The sequence below is a fragment of the Pseudoliparis swirei genome, chromosome 3 (assembly GCF_029220125.1).
Source record: "Pseudoliparis swirei isolate HS2019 ecotype Mariana Trench chromosome 3, NWPU_hadal_v1, whole genome shotgun sequence".
In the NCBI taxonomy this organism is placed as follows: Eukaryota; Metazoa; Chordata; class Actinopteri; order Perciformes; family Liparidae; genus Pseudoliparis; species Pseudoliparis swirei.
This window is the reverse complement of record NC_079390.1, coordinates 10109670-10132223: the sequence shown is the minus strand read 5'-3', so window position 1 is coordinate 10132223 and position 22554 is coordinate 10109670. Positions and strand designations below refer to the sequence as shown.

General features: G+C 45.1%; 2 protein-coding genes across 3 annotated transcripts; both read right to left on the bottom strand.

Moving 5' to 3' along the window:
* Positions 1 to 3662: 3662 nt before the first annotated feature.
* Positions 3663 to 7899, bottom strand: LOC130191863 (gap junction alpha-3 protein-like). The gene is made up of 2 exons (XM_056411584.1): positions 6850 to 7899; positions 3663 to 5726 (listed from the first exon to the last, which is right to left on the bottom strand). The coding sequence occupies exon 2, from the start codon at positions 5674 to 5676 to the stop codon at positions 4609 to 4611; it is 1068 nt and encodes a 355-aa protein (XP_056267559.1). The 5' UTR covers positions 5677 to 5726; positions 6850 to 7899; the 3' UTR covers positions 3663 to 4608.
* Positions 7900 to 15090: 7191 nt separating this feature from the next.
* On the bottom strand, positions 15091 to 18046 carry LOC130190114 (gap junction beta-1 protein-like). 2 transcript variants are annotated; one of them, XM_056409325.1, is made up of 2 exons: positions 17953 to 18046; positions 15091 to 16211 (listed from the first exon to the last, which is right to left on the bottom strand). In XM_056409325.1, the coding sequence occupies exon 2, from the start codon at positions 16200 to 16202 to the stop codon at positions 15480 to 15482; it is 723 nt and encodes a 240-aa protein (XP_056265300.1). In that variant the 5' UTR covers positions 16203 to 16211; positions 17953 to 18046; the 3' UTR covers positions 15091 to 15479. The 2 variants fall into 2 exon arrangements, with proteins under 2 accessions (XP_056265300.1, XP_056265292.1); XM_056409317.1 differs by lacking the exon at positions 17953 to 18046 and adding an exon at positions 17311 to 17338 and having other exon boundaries at positions 15091 to 16216.
* Positions 18047 to 22554: the final 4508 nt, after the last annotated feature.

Sequence of the window (22554 nt, the reverse complement as noted above, 5' to 3'; positions counted from 1 at the left end):
AATAAATATACACTTTTATTAATCCCCAAGGGGAAATTAGTTCTCTGCATTTAACCCATCCTTAGTTATTAAGGAGCAGTGGGCTGCAGTGAAGCGCCCGGGAAGCAACTGGGGGTTCAGTGCCTTGCTCAAGGGCACTTCGACTTGCAACTAATGGGGAGAGCGGGGATCAAACCCACAACCTTGCAGTTGCAGGACGGCCCTCTTACCCCACTGAGCTACAGCCGCCCCAAAATATGTAAAGTATGTTTAGCAGGCCCACTCGGAACATTACACCTGGTGGTTATTTGCCAGCAGTAATGGAGCCACAATCGTCATTTGAAGTGATGTTTGTATCCACCTGGTGAACGAAACTCCAAAATGACTCACTCGCTTTCAAAACATCCTGCATGCCAAGTTTTAATATCTTGGAGAAAGAAAAGCACAAACGTTGTTTGTCTTCCAAGTTCTTCATATTTTGACCTGAAAATCAGACTTTATGATTGACACTTGGTGTTTTACCGTCACAGAAATAGCCTCTTTTAGGCATGACAAAAGCATGGGACCATATAGAAAGCAAACAATAAAACCCCATTCACACTGAAATGTCCCCTCACTAACTGCGCCTCAAGCCGGCACTCTTTCCGAGTATCAGTGTGACTCTGTGACGGATGGTTTCTGCACATATCGGCCGTACTATTCTGGCTCAGAGATTTGGTTGCATCCTCATCACCTGTTCAGTTTTCATTCTTGTCCTGTCAAGAGAGATTGGGCGGCTCCAGAGGTTCGAGAGGTCTTATCGTGTTTCATAACATTGATGAAAGCCAACCTTAAAGGGACAGTTTGAATCTTTTAAAGTATTTTTGAACGAGGTAATTATGTATCAGTGTATTAGCCACATTAGATGGCAGTCGGCATGTCAGCAGTTTGGAGGAGCAGACATTATTATGGGCACGGAAGCTAAGCGGTGGGCGGGGACGTCAGAAAGATTAAATGTTCCATTTAAAAAGAGCAATACCTAATATATTTTCACTCTTTACCGAGCCGTCAGACAGACATTTCTGATGGGGACCTGAAGTGCGTACTTACGTTCTCTTCAAAGCCAGAATAAGAGTATGAACACGGGATGCTGTTCTCTAACTGCCTCGATCGCTGAGTTAGATTGTGTTATTGTGTGACTGGTGTTTTAAAGGGTGACATCGAATTCATCAAAATCACACAATTACACAATCAAATGAAACGATCACGACGGCAGCAGACCAGCAAGTAAAACTATTGTTTAGTCAGTGGAGTCTTGTGGCTTTGAAAAGAACATAGATGGATAGAACAACTTCAGTTCCCACTCCAAAGGCCGACGACTATAGCTAATTCACTAACTATGAACAAGCCCACTTCAAAAGATCCAAACTACCCCTTTAGTCATTTCTGGATATCTAAGCATACTGGGCCACTGACACTGAAGCATTCTCACTTCAAAATGCGCATTTACAATATTTGACTGAATGAATGAAACATTTGTGGTTGTTAATCAGCTGCATAGAAGAGTTCAGAAGACACACTGCCGTATGCAAACCTCTACTCGGGTTACATTGTCTGCAACAACTTGTCATGGTTGCCGATGCAAGCATAGAAACCTTTGCCCCCCTACCCCCAATACTCTCACAATGCTCCTGCAAGTCTGCATGAGAGCTATTTATAGCAGCAGTGAGCACGTCTTTGAAGCAGAGCTCTCACCAGTGTATGATGGCATGTGTTTTGGACATGGGTCCACACCGCACAGTCTGTGCATGTTTGCTGCAGCTGCTGGAAACAAGCAGTCAAAATGGCAGCTTCTGGCTGGCAAGTGCTGCATTGACACACTTGGCAAATCAAATAATGGCAGATCACAGTTAGACACATCTTTCAAATTAGGTAGTTATTGATTTACGACAGCATCGGATTTTAATGTTGTTTGAGCAGTTTGGTTTATTGTCCATTCAACTTTTCTACGTTTTATGTTTTGTTTTCACCAATCTGATCCCTTCAGTACAAGACTTGTTTTTGATTGGCTCCTTCAAATAATGGTCACCCACTCTCATCCAATAAGGTGAGAGTGTGGCATTCAAACAGACATGAAAGCAGTTTCCCACAGGAGGCTGTGTTCAATCGATCAGAGGATCTAAACAATGGGTCCCAAACTCGCGGCCCGCGGGACGATATTTTGTTGTCCCCTACTTGACATCAAAGTTCAGTGTTAGTGCGGCCCGCACGTTTTTCTTACACGCAGACCTTTTGCCGAGTCGTTGCCCTGGGCGATTTATATTTACAACGCGAATTAGCAACGTTAGTCACTTGGTTGAAACGTGATTCCAGAGTGACACCAAGTGGAAGGAAAATATATCCTGTCACCCAAGCCCAGCCCTGTCTTTCTCAAAACCTGCCGTGGAGAGAAAGGTTGGCGACGAGCAGAGATAATTTCAGGAAAAGTGGAAGACTGTATATTTTTTGGGTGAGCACAGAGGCACCCCGACGTGTCTTATAAGCACGGAGAAAGTCGCTTTGCACAAGGAATACAACATCAGATGTCATTACTCAACTAGACGTTGAGTAATGTTGAGGAGTATGCACAAAATACCATGGAGAGGAGAGAGAGGACCTGGTCGCTAATCTTAAAACATGTCTACTGAGGCGACAAGATCTTTTCCAAGAAAGCCAGCAAAGAGAGGTATGGGGCAGTTGTAGCTAGCTACGTGGCGAGTGAGATGATTGCTAAGGCGGGAAAGCCATTCAAAGAAGGCAAGTTCATCAAAAAGTGCATGTTACATGCTGCAAGTATAGTCTGTCCTGAAAAGAAGGGCCAGTTTAGCAAAATCATCCTTTCAGCCAACACAGTGGCAGAGAGGATGGTGTGGAGGGTGTGGAAGAGACCATTGCTCTGCACTGCATTATCCATCAGCCAGCAGGCCCTGTGCTCTACTTCACGAGCTACGTTGGCTCAGAAGGGGAAACGTTTTGAAGAGTCTTTTTGGGTTGAGAGCAGAATTGAAAGCCTTCATGGAGAAGGATGGGATGGCTGTTCCTGTGCTATCTGATCCCAAATGGCTCATGGACTGTTAGCAGCAGAAATACTGCCAGTATATCAGAATATTAAATATTTACGATAAGTATTCAAGGACTCAATGTCATGTGTTGCCTTTCGATGATCACAATATATCTGCTATTAGAATATGAATATTAGAACACTTTTAAGAAGGCCAGTAACAGTTGCCAGGTTGCCTTTGGCAACCATTTTGAGAAGTTGGCAACCAAATCTGAGCCAAATCTTGGCCTTTGGCTATTTCTTGACAAGATAGTAACATCATAAAAAACTTGCAACCCTGAAATCCTCTTCATGAGGTCGTGTTTAAGTCTCTTCGGCTGTAAGTTAGAGGGAAACCAGCTGACTAAGCAGAAGAGAGACCGGCTGGAGGTCGTCTCTGAAATGGATCTGTAGTGGGAATCAGCACAAAGGTCCAGAAAACCAACATTTTAAAGGGAGGCAACGGATGAACCAACAACCAGCGGTGGGTGGGATTCATCTGGAGGGTTCTGTGAGGAACCTGACAACAGCTGCACTGTTGGTGTCCTTCAGGAAAGGAGCGTGGACACTTCAGATTCAAATTCTGTAAAGTATCCGATCAAACACAAGCTACAAAAGAAACGTGTTTGGTTACTGTAGTGAAGCTTTTATTCTTACAAGTTACATTTTCCTTATGTCGCTGATGTATAACTGCATATAATCATAAATACTCAAAAGGAGTTTAAGGGGAATTCAAGTGGCGATACTATTTTCAAAAAGCTGATGCCTGGTTGCCAGCCTGATAACCATGCAGTTTAATCAAACTACAAGTAAGTAATGACAATTGAATGTTTGTGTTTTTCAACATATCTACTTTCAAAATCAAAATGAGCATATTGACGTTTGTTGCCAATAATTTGGTTGTTAAAAGCTTGTCCAGAAACAGTACTGCAACATGTTCGTTGTTGTCCAACAACAGCTTTTTGCTTTTGCTTCGACATATTTTCCGTTTCACAGTTTTCACAGTGAACTGCAAAACAATTCTCAAGTAATCTGCTGCATCTTTACCACCCACGAGTTTGGAAGTCCATTTCTGCCAAAACTATTGAGCAAATTCAAAACTAATTTGCTCATAATCTGCAAATCAACACATCAGAAAACGCAAGAGCAATGCCGTGTGTTTACGGCATTTGTAAACAATTGCATTTCGCTCGTAGCTGATCATGTCATACCACAGGAGGAATTCAATGAATTATGATTTGAATGAGAAGTGTCGCCTCCTTTGCTTACTGTTTTCAAAGTTGCGGTCCATCACACACAAACTCCTTGTGAGTTCAGCATTTCTGTCTTTTGAAAATCATGTTACTTAATCTCTCAGGTTTAATCTAAGAAAAGTTTGACCAAAAAGACTCTCATTGGTACAATATGTTCTATTAAAGCCTGTTTGTCGCTCACATGTCCTGCAATTACAAAGCTGTCCTTGTGCACTCTCAAATCGGGTCACTCAATAGTAACAGTCTTCCATACTTGTGCAAAAAGATTTTACAGACAAATGCATGTTGTTCCTGAATCTCGGGTAGAAACACAGCTCACTAGATCTTCAGGTCGTCCAGTCGGCTCTTGTTATTGCTCTGCTTGCTTGACTGACTGTTTCTGCGTGGACTTTCAACGGGCAGCTCAAAAACAGGGCTGGAGATTTTCTTCCCGTCGTCTCCCTCTGGTTTACCTTTTCTCTCCACGGCCATATTGTCTCTGTTCTGCTTGTAAACCGCTTTGCTGTTGTAGGGGCTGTAGGCAGCGCTCGGCTCGGCCATGCTGAACTTGGAGTCCGTGGGGAAAGGTTCAGGCACGGCCGGATGACCGGTAAAGAAGTTGTAGTTCGGCACATACGGCATGTCCACCGCGTTTAGGGCCTTGGTAGTCTCACCTGCAGCCTGCTGCAACCGCTTGTATCGGAGACCCTGGTGACACTTGGTGAAACCTAAATGGTACATTTCCACCAGGTTGAGCAGCAGAGAGATGCAGGCCACGGCCAGCATGAACAGGATGAATATCGTCTTCTCGGTGGGTCGAGAGATGTAGCAGTTCACCCTGTTGGGGCAAGGCCAGCGGTCGCAGGTGTACATCGGCTTGAGCTCGAAACCGTACAGCAAGTACTGAGCTACAATGAAGCCCACTTCGAACAGGGTCTTAAAGATAACGTTGAAGACGTAGGTTCGCAGCAGTGCGCCTTTCAAACGCACGTGGCCCAGGTTGTCTTTGACTGGGGTCTTCTTGGCTTTGGTTACATGTAACTGCTGCTGTTTTTCACTCTGCAAGGCCAGGTCCTTCTCTTTCTGCTCCTCCTTCTCCTCCATGCGGACCAGATGAAGGATGTGGCCCAGATAAATGAGAGTGGGCGTGGAGACAAAGATGATCTGCAGCACCCAGAAGCGGATGTGAGAAATGGGGAAGGTCTTGTCGTAGCAGACGTTCTGACAACCGGGCTGCTTGGTGTCACACGTGAAGCCGGACTGCTCGTCGCCCCACACCTTCTCGGCGGCGGATCCCAGCACCAGGATGCGGAAGATGAACAACACCGTCAGCCAGACTTTGCCCACAACGGTGGAGTGTTCCTGGGCACTCTCCAGCAGCTTCCCCAACAAGTTCCAGTCTCCCATGCTGGCTCACAAATGAAGACTCAATGTACAGAAAAAACCAGAAGAGACACCTGTAAGGAGAGGGAGTACAAATAAATGTACTTGGTTCAAATGAGCATGCAGTAATGTGGCAGACTCTGGTTTAGCCATTCCAACTCCAAGACTTGGCGCAGTATGTCCTAAAGCTACAAATCAGGCCCTCGCTTTGATATGGTTTGGCTGTGAAACCAAAAAATTACTTGAATACAATATTAAAATAGAGACATTTTATAACTGATGTTTTTTTTACCACTCTAGGGCAGCATGAATACGGTGTGAATACACACTTTGGAGTTTATACTGTGATTTGGAGTATTTATTCTAGCAGCTTTATTGGGAAATTTAGTGGTCACGACAGGATCCAAATAAATCACTGACACATATTGCCGCATGATATCTGGGTCACGCACTTAATGTGGGAAACCTGGCGAAATCCCATCGAGTGAGTCCATGAAATATCTGACTCTTCTTCATAATAACTTCAGTTGGCAATCTGCACATAATCGCAATCAATCCAATCAGGACATTAAGTCCAAACCGCTTAGTTTCTGTGAAATTTGCACATGGCCTTCCACATTAACTATTAGAAATATGGTATTTGTTTTTTCTACAGTTACCCCACAAACACTACAGTGGAGACACTGATTTATTATGAATTCGCTGTTTGTATTCCCGGAAGTTGTGCTCTATTCAAAGGCTAATAAAAAAGGCAAGGACACAGCTGACTGTGTGTGAGAGAAAGCCCTGGAGCAGGCAGGCGAGACTCCTAGATCTTGTGACACAGTCGCCAACAGTGCTCCCGACTCCAGAATTAGGCTTCTAGTTTAGATGTCAGGGGCCTATTGGTTACAACATAGGCAAACATGTTCTTTATAAATAGTTGTACTTGTTCCTGTGATCAGAAGTACACATATTGTGAATCGGAAAACCTGTTTGAAAAACGTAAAGATTGCCAACCAGAAATGGAAGGATATGTTAAAGATCAACCCTTTTCACACAGTAGTAACTGTTGTTAGTCTACTTAATACTGAGCTATTCAGTGTTCTATGCAGATATACTATATAAAAGAAACTGGGGATGGCCCATCATGTATTTGAATATTAAGTTAGACATTAAAAAAGATCATCTTGCGTATCTTCATTGAGAAAAACGTACCTGATAATGTTCATCTCCTACAGCAGTGCAGATCCAGAGTCAGTCGGTGACTCGGCCTCTTCCGCTCACAGAGAGGCCATCTTCTCCTGAAGATAAACTTCTCTCAGACAGTTTTAACCGGGGGTTCTCTGATCCCGCCTCTCCGACCTGATCAATGGCCTGTGTTCAACAAGCCACCACGACTAAAGCCCCTCCGCTCTCTGTGCCAGCACAGATGAAAACATTCCCACTCGTAGGAAAAGTATAAAACCCCTCGCTCAAGAGGTGTTACCGTTCAACGGAGTGGCAGCTGCAGAGTCCAGTGAGGATGCAGGTTAGTCGTACATGTCAGGGGGGGGGGATCTAAATATAATTCACCGGGATGGGAGTGGCTTTGTTGTCACTCTCGCGGTGACCCTTGACAGTGTGGAGGAGCGTCAGACACTGTCGAGCCTTCACTCAGCGCTGCAGCGAGCGTTGCTGCCTGACGAGGGACTGATAAGCTTTGTGCGTGGTGGTAACACGAATACAGAAAAAGAAGCTCTACAAACTTGACCCTGTTCTCTAGACTGCATGGATGCTCTTTATTCTTTGTATCAACTCAAAGTTTAGTGGTGCAGACCACACAACACCAACATTTACTCACACACTGTACATAAGACAACTGGCAGGTCTTGTACTTTCCACTGCACATTTTCATCCAAACACACACACACACAATTCCTCTATTATAATTTTAAGTAGGATTTTAATATATATATATTAAAATTTTAATATATATATATTAAAATCCTACTTTAAATTATTTTTAAAATTATATATATATATATATATTAAAATCTGACTTAAAACTATAATAGAGGAATTTAAAATCATAAACAATGACTTCCCTTACAGTTAGGTGGCTGAGAGGACAACACTGTATGTTGTAATTTCTTCTGTGCTTTTAGGTTGTAGAAAGTCCTCTTTACAAATAGATGTTATATTGTATGAAGGTTTTGTACACAAAAGAAGTGTCGTGCATGGCAAACAAAACGCTGCGCAATGGTTTCAACTTATAAGCTATGAGAAAATCAATAATAATCAAAAACAGCCTCCTCGTGATGAACTTCTATAAATACTTTGCCAATCTGCTCATCAAAACGTGTGGGCGGTACTGAGATGCCCGACAAAAATGGAACAACTTCGCTCACACACAGTCACCACTAATACTCGTTATAAGCAGGAATACCAGATGGTGGAGGAATTGGATTTTTGGTTCAGTGCTGCCGAGATGCTTCACGTCCGTCTGAACACAGATGGTGTGTGTCGACGCGTTCCATAAAAAGAGAAATGCCCTCATGCTCGGTCACTTCAGGTCCAGCTGTCCACGGGGTCAACCATTGTCAGCCACACACTGACCCCTTACATGGCCAAGCTATTGATAACACAACACTCTGCTCTCTGGCCTGCAGAAGCAGCTTAAGAAGAACCCAATCAGCCTCAGACGGTTCCTCACAGGTGGCAACGCGGCTCCGAAGATGTCCCGTCTAGAGATGGCAACGTCGCCACTCCTGTACAATTTGTGATGGAGTGTCATTCACGCTTCGGAAAGTGGCAAAACTTTAGATTCATTTATTCTTGCAATTACGGTATAAGTGTTGCTCTCTGGTAATGTTAGAGCCATTTTCACTTAGTCATTAAATCCTATCAAAATACTGTGAACCAGAACAATGGTCACCTGTTTCATGTTGGAGCTCTCCCATCACAGTCAAACGGACAAGTTAAGAGTTCACAGACAATTCACAAGAGTAATTTCAGCATGTGTCGTCATTTGTTTTTACATTTGGAAATCACATTTTGGGTTTGAAGAGAAAATCTAGTAAAGAACTCACAATTACACAAAGTATGGTTGATTTTATTCGACTGTGTACCGACAACATGGAAACATACAGCGTCAAAATGGATGAATTTAACACTTGTGCAACGCTTTAAAGGAAAAAATGTTGCTCGGATGTCATTGATAAGAAACATGGCCACATAAATAAACTGCCAGAAATATTACTTTCCACTTTTGCAAAGTTACATCTTTCATCCAACTTCAGCCCCGATCATCACCACCACATGTTCAGTCATTTTCAGAGAGTACAATCAATTAATTATTTTCCGAATGCTACGTAAATGAGAGTGTAGCAAGCTGGTGACTGAACGAAGCATTAGCAAGAACAGTTCATTAAATCAAACAAATCAAAGGTTCGGGGTGTGTGTGTGTGTGTGTGTGTGTGTGTGTGTGGGGGGGGGGGGGGTAGCAGTACTGCACACGGCACGAGCATGCAGGGAAAACACTGAAGCACATACAAACAAACTGCAATGTCGCAGCCCGTTTGTCGTCTAACCGCTAACCGCTCTGTATCAAAGGCCTAACGGGTGCCTAGTGCCTCGGTATCAGACACTGAAGGGTGGGGCCCAAGGCGGGGCCCAAGACGGGGCCCAGAGGCTCTTTGCTGAAATGTCCCGAACACAGCAAACGAAGAATAAGAGAGAAAATGCAGCCAGAGGGCAGGTTCTCTGCCACTATTTGGTCATATATAAGGATTGAGAGGGATTCATTTTGTATCAGTCTATATATTGGTTTTTTTATGAAAAGACTGCATATTATACCTTCCACTAGTTAAATACCAGTTGTTGTTTCTTTTATGTAATGCCACTGTTGTGTTTTCATGATTATTCTGTGTGTTATAAATGCTAGGATGTTTTTTAATGTCAATTATAACACTAATTTTGATGTATTGCATCAAACACTGCCGTACTACATAATACAGCAGCAAAGCTACTCGTGGAAACCAGGAAAATAGTATATATTTGCCCTCTGGGTTAATGCACGAGAGAATTACTACAATTTAAAAACCAGCGCTCGAGAATAAAATATAATACACGATTTGATGCTGTAATGGTTGTTAAATAATTGTGGTTTGAATGGGTACATTTTGTTCCTCAAGGGTCTGAGTGTTTTTAGCTGTACACTGATTATTATGGGAGTTGAGGACGATCTTCCAAAATACAGGAAAAAAATCGACTTAAAAACCAGAAATATCCCTAGTGAGGCACAAGGATTATATAACAAATTATGGAAGTAGTAGTGCATTTTGATGGTTATTTCTCTTTTTATCTATAGGAAATAAGGAATTAGTATTCAACAATGTCATTGATTTAACATGTTTTCCATGTATTAGTACAATATCTCTCTAGAAAAAAAAACAAAAATCCTCCAGTCCATTAGACTCAATCTATGACTGTGACAGGTTCGTGGCCATCACCGGTAGATTTGCCCCCTAAGCCCCAAGGAATGCGCAACCAGAGGGAACGTTGGTAACGTGTTTTTATTTGAGCGCTCTGACCGCCGACTGTGTCTCTGCTCATGGCTCCCCTCTTCCTCCTGTCCAGCTCCTTTATGGGGACAGAGCCTCGCAGATACACAACCCCAGATTGTCATCAGCTGGTCTGATTGTCATCAGACCAGCTGATGACAATCAGACACCGTTCCCTGAACCACACCCCCGCTCCACCCACTCTGCAGCCGAGCTTAAACACCCCCCGCTGCCACATACCTCCACCGCTCGACTTAGGCCGGGCCAACATCCGGCCTAACCTACTCCCCCCCATGAGAGCGGGAGAGGAAGTCGGCCACGACCATCTGTGCCCCCGGCCTATGGATCACTTTGAAATTAAAAGGCTGTAAAGCCAGATACCACCGAGTGATTCGGGCGTTGGTATCTTTCATGCGGTGGAGCCATTGGAGCGGGGCGTGGTCCGACCAGAGGGTGAATGAGCGTCCCAGGAGGTAGTAGCGCAGGGAGTCGACCGCCCACCGGATGGCGAGGCACTCCTTCTCCACCGTGCTGTACCTGCCCTCCCTCTCCGACAGTTTGCGGCTGATGTACAGCACGGGGCGGTCAAACCCCTCTACCTGCTGGGACAAAACGGCCCCCAGCCCTCTGTTCGACGCATCAGTCTGCAGAGTAAAAGGGAGAGAGAAGTTAGGTGTGTGGAGGAGTGGTTCCCCACAGAGAGCTTGCTTTACCTCCTCAAACGCCAACTGGCACCGCTCCGTCCACTGGACCGGATCTGAGGCACCTTTCCGGGTCAGGTCAGTCATGGGGCTGGTCAGCTCCGCAAAGTTCGGGATGAACCGCCTGTAATAGCCCGCCAGCCCCAAAAACTGCCTCACCTCTTTTTTCGTCTTGGGCCGCGGGCAGGCTGCGATGGCGGCGGTCTTGTCCACCTGAGGGCGCACCTGCCCGGCGCCCAAGTGGTACCCCAGATACCGTACCTCCCTCCGTCCAACTGCACACTTCCCCGGGTTGGCCATAAGCCCCGCCTGCCTCAGGGACTCCAGCACCGCGCCCACCTGCTGCACATGCTCCGCCCAGGTGGTGCTGTGTATGATCACATCATCCAGGTAGGTGGCAGCATATGCAGCGTGCGGACCGCAGCACCCGGTCCATGAGGCGTTGAAAGGTGGCTGGGGCTCCGAACAACCCAAAAGGAAGCGTGGTGAATTGGTATAACCCAAACGGAGAGGAGAAGGCCGTTTTTTCCTTAGACTCTGGCGACAGAGGAATCTGCCAGTAGCCCTTGGTTAAATCCAGTGTCGTAAAGAAACGCGCAGTGCCCAGTCGGTCCAGGAGCTCGTCGACCCGGGGCATTGGGTAAGCATCGAACCGTGACCCTCGTTCACCCTGCGATAGTCCACGCAGAACCGAATAGACCCATCCTTCTTGACCACAAGAACAATGGGACTACACCAGGCACTGTGGGACTCTTCTATTACCCCCATCTCCAGCATTGCAGCCAATTCCCGCTGAACCACCTTTCTCTTGTGTTCAGGTAACCTGTAGGGTCGTAAACGCACCGTCACGCCCGGAGGAGTCTCAATCTGGTGCTCTATGAGGTTTGTGCGTCCTGGAAGGAGAGAGAACACATCAGCAAACTGCTTTTGCAACCGGGCAATGTCTGTTTTCTGGGTCCCGGAGAGACGGTCTTCACAAAGGAGCGAGGCTGGATTGGTGGATTTTGGGACCTCAGGCCCCAGCTCCTCTCTCAGATACCGAGGACACCAGAGAAACAGACTCCGCCTCCCTCCATGCTTTTAGGAGGTTGAGGTGGTAAGTCTGTGTAGCTCCGCCCCTATCAGAACGCACCACCTCATAGTCGACATGCCCCACTCGCCGTGTGACCACAAAGGGCCCTTGCCACTTGGCGAGGAGTTTAGAGCTGGAAGAAGGAAGCAATACAAGTACCTTCTCTCCCGGTGTGAATTGTCTCAGCCTGGCACCTCTGTTGTACAGCCGCTGCTAACGCTCCTGGGCCTGGAGCAAATGCTCACGTGACAGCTGACCCAGTGTGTGGAGTTTTGCTCGCAGGTCCAGGACGTGTTGGATCTCGTTCTTACTGGTGCTCGGCCCCTCCTCCAAGTTTTCTTTAATGAGGTCGAGCACCCCCCGTGGAGTCCTGCCGAACAAAAGTTCAAAGGGCGAAAATCCCGTGGAGGCCTGGGAACCTCCCGTACTGCAAACAACAGAGCGTCAAGCCATTTATCCCAATTACGTTCATCGTCATTAATAAATTTACGGATCATGGACTTCAAAGTCTTATTCAGACGCTCCACCAGACCGTCGGTCTGTGGGTGGTACACACTGGTCCGAATAGACTTGATGCCCAGTAACCCGTAAAGTTCTCAGTGTTCTTGACATGAACTGGGTGCCCTGGTCAGTCAGAATCTCTTCCGGGATTCCGACTCGGGAGATGACCTGAAACAGCGCCTGCGCGACACTCTTTGCAGAAATGTTGCGCAAGGGCACCGCCTCCGGGTATCGTGTTGTGTAATCCACGAAGACTAACACAAAGCGATATCCGCGTGCACTCCGGTGAAATGGCCCGATGAGGTCCATAGCGATTCGCTCAAATGGAACCTCCATTAATGGCAGAGGGCGCAACGGTGCCCTCGGAATGGCCGGAGGGTTTACCAATTGACACTCCGGGCAGGACGCACACCAACGGCGCACATCCGCCCGGATGCCCGGCCAATAAAATCGGGTCATTATCCGGTCCAGAGTTTTATCATACCCCATGTGACCAGCCATCGGGTTATAGTGAGCCGCCTGGAAAACCATTTCCCGGCGGCTCTTCGGCACCAGCAACTGGGTGCTTTCCTGCCCTGTGTGAATGTCACGGCTCACTCTGTACAGTCTGTCCCTGATCAATGTAAAGTGCGGATATGTCTGCGCTGCGTCAGGGCGCACCAGCTGACCATCAATTCGTATCACTTGGTCAAAGGCTGAGCGTAGAGTATCGTCCGAGACTGCTCGAGTGGAAAATCTTCCATGGAGTGAAACTCGGAGCCGGAGGAGTCGCCATAGGAGGCTCCACCGGTTCCCCTCCCCGTCTGCAGTGTCGGACGACCTCGCGTCACCGCTGAGCACGGCGCACACACCGCATGACCCTGTCTGCCGTGAACGCACCCCCGCAGTCTTCCCCATTAACTTATCAAAGCCCGGCCAATCGGTTCCCAAGATTAAGGGGTGCGTAAGGCGGGAGCTAACCGCAACCTTCACGTTATGCTTTTTACCCCCATGTCTAATTTCCACTGACACTATGGGATACTCGTGAATGTCCCCATGCACACACCTTATCTTCACCCACAATGCCTCCACCAATGCCCCTGGTTGAACCAGGCTCTGGTGGATCATAGACTGTGTACAGCCGGAATCCACCATTGCCTGATGTATACCCCCCTGGATTCTTACCGGTACACGGTATGTCGCTCCCGGACCTGGGGAGGGTGTTGGAGAGCCGGCAACCCGGATCACCTGGCCCACCTCCATCCGCGGACACTCCCGCCGGATGTGTCCGGGCTGCCTGCACCTCCAACACTCCTGCCCTGGCATTTGAGGGACTACCTGTGGGTTGGGAAGGGTGCCGTGTTTTACTGGGGCCGGTATGGGTCGCGTCAGGGTCTGCATCGGCCTGGCCGGAGCCAGTGCGCCGTCGCTGTCTGCCTGGCCGCCGGGGTGCACCGCCAGGTGGTCCTCCGCCAGCGTGACGGCGGCCTCCAGCGATGTTGGGCGGTGGCAGCAGACCCATGTCGACGTTTCCGCCGGCAACCCTCCAACAAACTGCTCCAGGATCGCCCGTTCTGCCACCGCCTGCGCCTCTCTTGTGCTTCCGGGCTGCAGCCACCTCGTCGCGGCGTCCCTCAGCCGTTGCGCGTATGCGAATGGCCGGTCATCGGGCCCCATCGTCGTCTCGCGGAAGCGCCGCCGGTGATCCTCAGGAGTCAGCCCCAGCCGATCAATCACCGCCTTCCGCACGTCCGTGTAACTGTGGCGTGAAGCTGGGGGAAGGCCCAGGGCCGCAGTCTGCGCCTCCCCGGTGAGCAGGGGCAGGAGGCGCACCGCCCACTCCCCCGTTGGCCAGCCGCATGTCTCCGCCACCGTCTCGAACGTCTCCAAAAATGACTGTGCGTCGTCCTCCGCCGTCATTTTCTTCAGCTCCACCCCCGCCCAGGGGGAAGGGATAGGTGTAGCCGCCGTGGCCTGGGCGGCGAGCAGTTCCAGGGCCCGAGTCTGCTCCTCTGCCTGGCCCAGGAGCCTCCACAGTATCTGCCGGTCTGCCTCCGCCTGGTCCTTCATCGTTGCTGCCATCTGACACAGCATCTGCCCCAGCAACATCACATGCTGGGTTGGCCGATCTGGGTTTTGTTCGACGCTCTCCATTTGAGGCGAGAAAAAAAAATTCTATTTTGTAAAAAAAAATTTTTTTCTTTTCTTTTAAAGGGGTCCCACGTTTGGCTCCAGTGTGACAGGTTTGCCCCCTAAGCCCCAAGGAATGCGCAACCAGAGGGAACGTTGGTAACGTGTTTTTATTTGAGCGCTCTGACCGCCGACTGTGTCTCTGCTCATGGCTCCCCTCTTCCTCCTGTCCAGCTCCTTTATGGGGACAGAGCCTCGCAGATACACAACCCCAGATTGTCATCAGCTGATGACAATCAGACACCGTTCCCTGAACCACACCCCCGCTCCACCCACTCTGCAGCCGAGCTTAAACACCCCCCGCTGCCACAATGACGATTAGGCAAACACATGATGTTTGTGATCATATTTAATGTAAATAATAGAATATTATAAATAAAAATGCCTGAAATATTACTACATTGTATTTCTCACACACTTCTGTGATTATTTTAAATAGCCTGTGTCACATTTCATGATTAAATACTTTCATTTCAAGACAGTTGGCATATTTCTTTAAAACATGTTACTTAATTGATCGCTACTGGCTTCAATAAAAAGCAATTATATCGTGTCAGTACAAAGAGCTGCTGTATACAGTCTTTAGGTTCATGACAGAATATGTAAACTTTAGTTCCTGTGCGAATTCTTCAAAGTATTATTTCCAGACTGGTGAGAACACGTGTTGTTTGAACAATACCTTCCCCACTTTGGCATGTAATGCGTTGCCACTGACATTATAAACCACTGGATAAACCATCCCATGTCAAACTGCAATATACAGTGTATTATATGCACCTTACTCACAAGTTAAATCAACGGCTGTCGCATGGATCCAAGGTCACATATATGTTTTGTGCAATATGAAATCTGTGTGTTTTGTTAGTAAGAGCAGAGCTTTCGTTGGATCCAAGCTCGCACAGTCAAGTCTCCAGCTGCGTGCAGATGCTTACTGCAGGCCTTCCAGACTAAGAAGATCACCTCTGCAATGTTGAGCAGAATACAAACCCCCGATACAGCCAGCATGAACACGGTGAAGACAGTCTTCTCTGTGGGCCTCGACACGAAGCAGTCCACGGTGTTGGGACAGGGGTACGAGTCGCACTTCACCAGCCGGATCATCTTGTAACCAGGGTAGATCATATAAAACAGATACGTAAAGGTGACCTCTAAGACGATTCGGAACATCAGGCTGATGATGTAGGTCCACCACAGAGCCCCTGAGATTTTCATCTTCTGGGTCTTTATCTGCTCCAGGTCTTTGGGATTGGACCGCCCCGACAGTTTGTAGAGCCTCTTGTCGACGTGGCGGCGGTGGGCCACATGCATGGCGACCAGCAAGGCAGGGGTGGAGACCAGGATGAGCTGAAGCGCCCAGAGGCGGATGTGGGAGATGGGGAAGAAGTGGTCGTAGCAGACACTGTTGCAGCCCGGCTGCTGGGTGTTGCACGTGAATCCGGACTTCTCATCGCCCCACACGCTCTCCGCCGCAACCACCAGAACCAGGATGCGGAAAATGAACAGGACCGAGAGCCAGATGCGACCGATGCCTGTGGAGTGTCTGTTCACACCGCTGATGACAGCATAAAAGGATACCCAGTTCATCTTTGGTTCCTGGTCTGACGGAGAATACATCAAATAGTCAACAGCTGAGAGAATATTGTGCCAAATATGTTTTGGTTTTTTGCATTGTAAGCTTTTCCACTGCAGAGAGAGCATAATGCAATACAGTAAATAGTTGAGGAACATGGAGCAGAATCAACCGAAAAATCTGGTGGAAACACAACATTATTTAAAAAATAACACAAACAAATAAACTGAAATAAATTAACATTAGTATTTCCTTTTTTGTGTATTATTATTTTTAAATAAATAAATGTGACATTTCTCCTATAACTCGATGAGCAGTCCAGCAATTTATTACAAGTTGAACACTGTTTGAAATTATATTCTCATTTTAATTGCTAACAAAAATCTCTACTCTAGATCTTTACTTATAATACCGTAGTGCGCCAAAGTCACATCAAATTATGTCATCAGGCATCGCCCTTCTTGGGGTTCCTTTTTGGAAATTAAATGTCTGCACATCCAAAATTTCCTATAAAACGCAGATGTGGATGAACATGAAGAACATGGAGACCATGGAGAACTATGAACATGTCAACGTCTCGATTCTGTCAATTCACAAAGTATAACAGAGGCTTAAGTCACAGCAGATGTTATAGCTGTAATAATAGGATGATGAATCAATTAATTTATTGACAGAAAATTAACCAGTTACAAGTATTTTTTTAGAACAATAGCCTACAAAACATAATAATAATAAAGAATAATCCATAAAGAATAACAACAAAATAGTTGGCAGATTATTTGACATTGTGGCCTCACAGTAAAGAGGTTGCCGCTTCAATTTCCAATCTTCTGTTGTATATCTGGCCAGTGACAACCAAAACATTGAAAGATTATTAAAGAAACTAGAAATACTTCCAAATATTATTAAGCAAACACAACGTGAGCCAAAGTGCAGATTCTGTATTTAAATACAAGTTCACATGATAGTGCCTTTGTAGAAATATATAGGGGCCGACACTCAAAAGGGAATTTTGCAGTTCCGAATTAATTCCAAGCCTACAAATCATCCAAAAAGTTGTATCTACTCTGTGCTGATCATTATTGGTTGAGTTTCCCGTGGTATAAATGTCAGAGTTGTTACCCGGCTCAGCAGGAGGCGTAAGAGGCATAGGAGGCAGCGGAGACGACAGTGTTGACCTGCTGGTTTTGCATGGATGTGAACCCTGAGCAGAAGGAAGGCTCTCTGCTCCCCTCTGCAGTTGGAAAGCCACTTAAGAGTGCAACAACCATGTGTCATGTGACACGCTTTCACTAGTCGCCACGGTGAAGCATACAAAGTGGGCATCTGCACCCTCCTTAACGGTGTCCAATAATCGTCATTCTATTAAAGCTCAATTATTTGTGGTCCTAAAGTGTTTTAATGTTTATTAAAGAATGAATCTTTCTTAATCTATGATGATTCAGAAGAATCTGACAACTCCCCTTCGTGCCCACCTGTATAGCTATTCCTAAACATGACTCAGGGACTACAAAATACTGTTTTGTTTGATTATCACCATAAGAAAGGCAATTTTTGTGAAAAGATATGAGGAAAAACATACTTGCTTGAGTGTCACAGTGTTATCTGTCACTAACTACACACATTTAACAAACTCCTGAAAAAGACATAACATAACACAAACTACCCTGACTCAAACTACCAAATACACAGATTCACCATCTGACCACAATACAAAATGATGCCTTGTCCTCAGCGACATCATCTGAAATGAAGCAGACTTACCGTCAGCTGTAGTTTGGAATAAGGCACATCCAGAAACCTTTACGTTAACATTAGCAGATTTTTTTTTTTGTATCTGTGACTGTGAACAAGAGTATCAGAGCACCATGACTTTGCATTGCTAATGATTTCCCTCACACTAGCCACTGCCCTGCACTGGAGAGGTCATATGCTTCTGTGCGCAATATTTGCATACAATAGCCCCATTTACGGGCACCAAACAAACGGCTTCAGAATTCAGATCAAACGTTTTAATTTCTGCCCAGCTGAGGAATCTGTGTGGGGACTGCGGTCTGTCGTCTCTTCCTCATTGTGCTGTGTTCTGCAGGGGAAGTGGAGGGTGTTTTGACGCAATATGGAGTAAAACATAAAGGTCTAGAACAAAGAATGACCCATAACATCTCTAGATAAGAGATCATGAGTTTATTCTCAAAATAATCATCTATTTCTTTCTCCTTAGCCTTTACATCCACGTTGTTGCTGCCCACCTGAAATCTAACCCCAACTCAACCTGCTCACTCTCACAGTTTGACGTATTCCAGTGGGATTATTGGCTGCTTTTGAATAAACTCTTTAGCTCACTGGTTCTAGCTGTGAGGTGTTTAATGACGTTACATAACTTTAAAAAAAGATGTATGTATTGGAGCATTTATACAACTTTATTTATTATTGACAACCATTTAAATTGATCAAATTGATTAATTATTTGCTTCACCAAGAGCAGGCAGTGGCCTGAAGAAGGTTAGCACCTGCTGTTGACATCTTTTAATGGCATAAACATTGACATTCATTTTGAAAAAACAAACAGATAAAAAGGTACATATAAAAAGGAGGGCCAATACTGATCCAATACTGTTTTGAGAAAACAACCTATTATGATATCAATAGATCAAGAATAAGAAATAAAAAAAGAGGAATACAAAGTGCATCAAAGAAACAATTTAAATATCAAATACAAGCAAAATATATGCACACAAATGTAATCTGATTTCACCCTCTAGGATGTGAATACAACTTTATTTGACTCAGGTTAAGGTTATCTCCAGGAAATAAATGCAATGTCTTCTAAGTCCATCACTGTGTGTGTGTGTGTGTGTGTGTGCGTGTGTGTGCGTGTGTGTGTGTGGTTGTGTGGGTGTGTGTGGGTGTGTCTATGACACTTCATATTGAAGCAAATGTTGTCCTTTCTCTACTACATTTAGTTTGTTTACATATTTAAATTATTAATACAAAATACTAAGTAACAGCTCCACCTTTATCAGCTGTACCATTTAGCGATGAACACATTTATGCATCAAATCCTGTAATATAATATCTATGATTCTGATAAGGGCCCTTCTGCTTATTGTTACTTGTTAAGTATATTTTTGATGCAAATATTTGTGTTAATTTTACTTAAGTAAAGTGTTCAATGCAAGACTTTTTTTAACAGAGTATTTCTACATTATGGTATGCTACTTTAATTGTATTGCTACTTAAGTGAACGATCAGAGTACTTCGTTCACCATAATAAATGATAACGGGCTCGATATTACATAACATGTGTGACATTATTTTTGCTGCTGCATGTCAGAGAGGTGTTGTTACTGAGAGATGCAGCTGTGCGCCAGCATTTATAATCCTTCATGACCTGATCTGCAATATCCTTTTGTAAATAAAGGCCTACATTATTCTGACCTGTATGGAGCTTTTGCAGATAATATATTAAAGTATTAGTCTGAGAAAAATATCACTGATGTAAATGAACTGAATTAACTGAAACTGGCTGAATGCTGAGGTCCCTCTGTCAGTTCAGGCTGAATGATGACATCTGCAGGTCATTAACAGTCATTGCAACAATCAATGTTATAAAGCAGTGGTCCCCAAACTACGGCCCGCGGGCCGAATCCGGCCCGCCTCCACATTTGGACCGGCCCCCTGAACAATACCAGAGACGCGTTCCGATTTATTTATTTTTTCACCTGGCCCGCTGCCGTTGAGATTACAGTGAGATGCGGAGAAAATGTGAAGTGGTGCTCTTCTTCGCAATAGAACATCTTTGATGGGACGTGTCGCGTTTCGGCCAATCAGCGTTCAGATGTCCACAGCGTTTGGGAAGTTAGGTTAGCTTGAATGTTAGTCCGCTACATCTGCTGCTGTCACGCTGCACGGTGTAGCGATACTAACAAAGTACCCGTACGTTAAAAACGATGTGATTTAGCATATTTTTTGTATCGATACTTCATTAAAAGAGCGATCAGAGCCCACCGCTCCGCTAAATGCTGTCTGCACGCACAGCGCTCACAGCGAGTGGCGCACGCATTGCTCAGCCCTGAAACAAGGAACACATGGACAATAATACATAAAGAAAGATTAATTATGTTGTTTATTTCTTAGTTATCAGGGGGCATACAATTAGAGATAGAGGGGACATGTGTTGGAATATAATTCAGTGATGTAACACAATTATAATAAAGTGATATAACGTAATTCATGACCAATATTTTAAAAAATATATTACATTTTTGAGCTATATCAAATGGTTTGATAAAAAAGTTTTTTGATTAAAATACTTTTCACCATCCAAAAAGACTGAAGGAAGCTCTGGGGTATAGATATAGTCTTTTCTCTTTCCAATACTTTCCAAGTGGTTTTAATAATTTTCAACATTTACTGGAGTAAAATGTTTTATTTATCAGGTCAAGAGAACGGAACAGACTGTCATTGAAGAGTTCGATGACAGGTGGGCGATAAATAGCTCCAACAAAGACATTATTTCCACAAGAGACACCAGAGAGCTCTAAAAAAACAGACTCAACAATATTCTTATCTGACTTCAAAGTAAGATCATCCCTAATTTTAAATTCATAGTGAGCCGGAATAAACATTATACTCCACCTCCAGATCGATTCATTCTTATACATAGTGAACTGAACTGTGATTTGTTCTTTTAAAGAGTTCTCTAGACTTATCAGTAAGCAGCAATAACGCAATAACTGAAAAATCATGATTGAGTAAAGATAAATAATGAATTAATCTGTCATCGTTTCTAGAAAAGCTTTACCTTCAGATGACAAGAAGAGAATATATTAGAAGGCAAAGAAACACATGAGTCAGAAAAACTAAAATGCGTAATACGCTCCTACTGTTGAAAAGGCCAACGCTCAGAGTCTGGATCCTTAGCCTACAATATTTTAATAGTGCTTTCCTTCCTCAGCCGAAGTGAATTCAGTCTGGGGAGAGTGACTGCACAGACAACGATCTGTTGAGTGATCCGACTCCACCTTCCTAGACACCTCAGCACAGGCCTCTGCAGAGAGAAACAGGTCTGCAGGTATGTCAAAATATTTGAGTGGTTCGTAACATTTGTCATCAGGCAGTGATCAACACTTATATTTATAGACATCTGGTTAAACCGTCATGTGATCTTAACATGTGTGTGAAGTGTGACAACATAGTTTCACATCACTGTTTCCATCGTGTACGTTTAAAAACTTGCAGTACGAGTTGTGTTCTGTTAGTCATGGGGGCGCTGCCTGTGACCAGACCAGACATATCATGGTGATTAAACCTAAAACACACCCAGTCACATGCAGGTGTCACACCTGTCTCATTGTGGAATAATCACATTCTCGTGATCTGTTCAGGGCCCCGCACATGAATAATTAGGTGTCCTTGCTGATTTCTCTGTATCATGAGATGCTTTGAAATGAAAACAATGTTCCTCCAACACACAGCAGATGAGGGTTGAGGGCCTTTACTTTGAATCAGGTTAAGGTTATCTCCAGGAAATAATGCAATGTCTTCTTCAGTCCATCACTGTGTGTGTGTGTGTGTGTGTGTGTGTGTGTGTGTGTGTGTGTGTGTGTGTGTGTGTGTGTGTGTGTGTGTGTGTGTGTGTGTGTGTGTGTGCGTGTGTGTTTGTGTGTGTGTATGTGTGTATTGTATCCAGGGTAAAATCATTTAGTAATTTACTATTTATATCTTATCCTGTGACACCCTCAGATATATATATATATTCAGCTCTTTGGGGTTTTACCGCACGGTTTTAGGTGACATACATATACATATAAACGCAATACATTATTTATTTATAATATATATAATAACTGGATTCTTATTTTTGTCCTTAACTCTCCTTGTTGTGACCACCACTTTAGAATGTTTATTTATTTCCGACAGCACTTGAAGGCAGCATCTTGAACACGAGTACAGCTGAGTGCAGAAGCCCCTTTAAGAACCTCCTGGGTGTGGAAAAGGGGAAGTTTCCGGCGAGTAGCGAGTTGGTTACGTCCTATTCCGCTTTGTGTTACCCCTCTTTGTAAAGCTGTCGGACTTAAAGGATGTGTATGACATCTCGGTTTGAGGGTATGCATTTACTAACGCGTATTCAGTGATTTATTAGCGCGCTGCTAGCTTAAAAAAATCTAAACTGACTTCAAACCGCGGCAAAGGACGGAGGAGATTTTGATGCAAGTGTGAGCTATTTCTGAAACGGACGCGTCCGAATGGATTCTAGCCGCTCTTCTAATCGCGACCCCGCAACAAGGAAAAAGTGGCGAAGAGGACAAGGATACGTATAAAGTACAGGTCCATCCGCGCTACTGAAGGGAACAGGGAAGTAAA

Coding starts and splice junctions, on each gene's coding strand:
- LOC130191863 (XM_056411584.1), bottom strand. CDS start 5,676: ATGGGAGACTGGAACTTGTTGGGGAAGCTGCTGGAGAGTGCCCAGGAA.
- LOC130190114 (XM_056409317.1), bottom strand. CDS start 17,338: ATGCCTCTTACGCCTCCTGCTGAGCCGG. Junction 16,217..17,310: donor TACGCCTCCTGCTGAGCCGG/GTAACAACTCTG, acceptor ATTCTCCGTCAG/ACCAGGAACCAAAGATGAAC.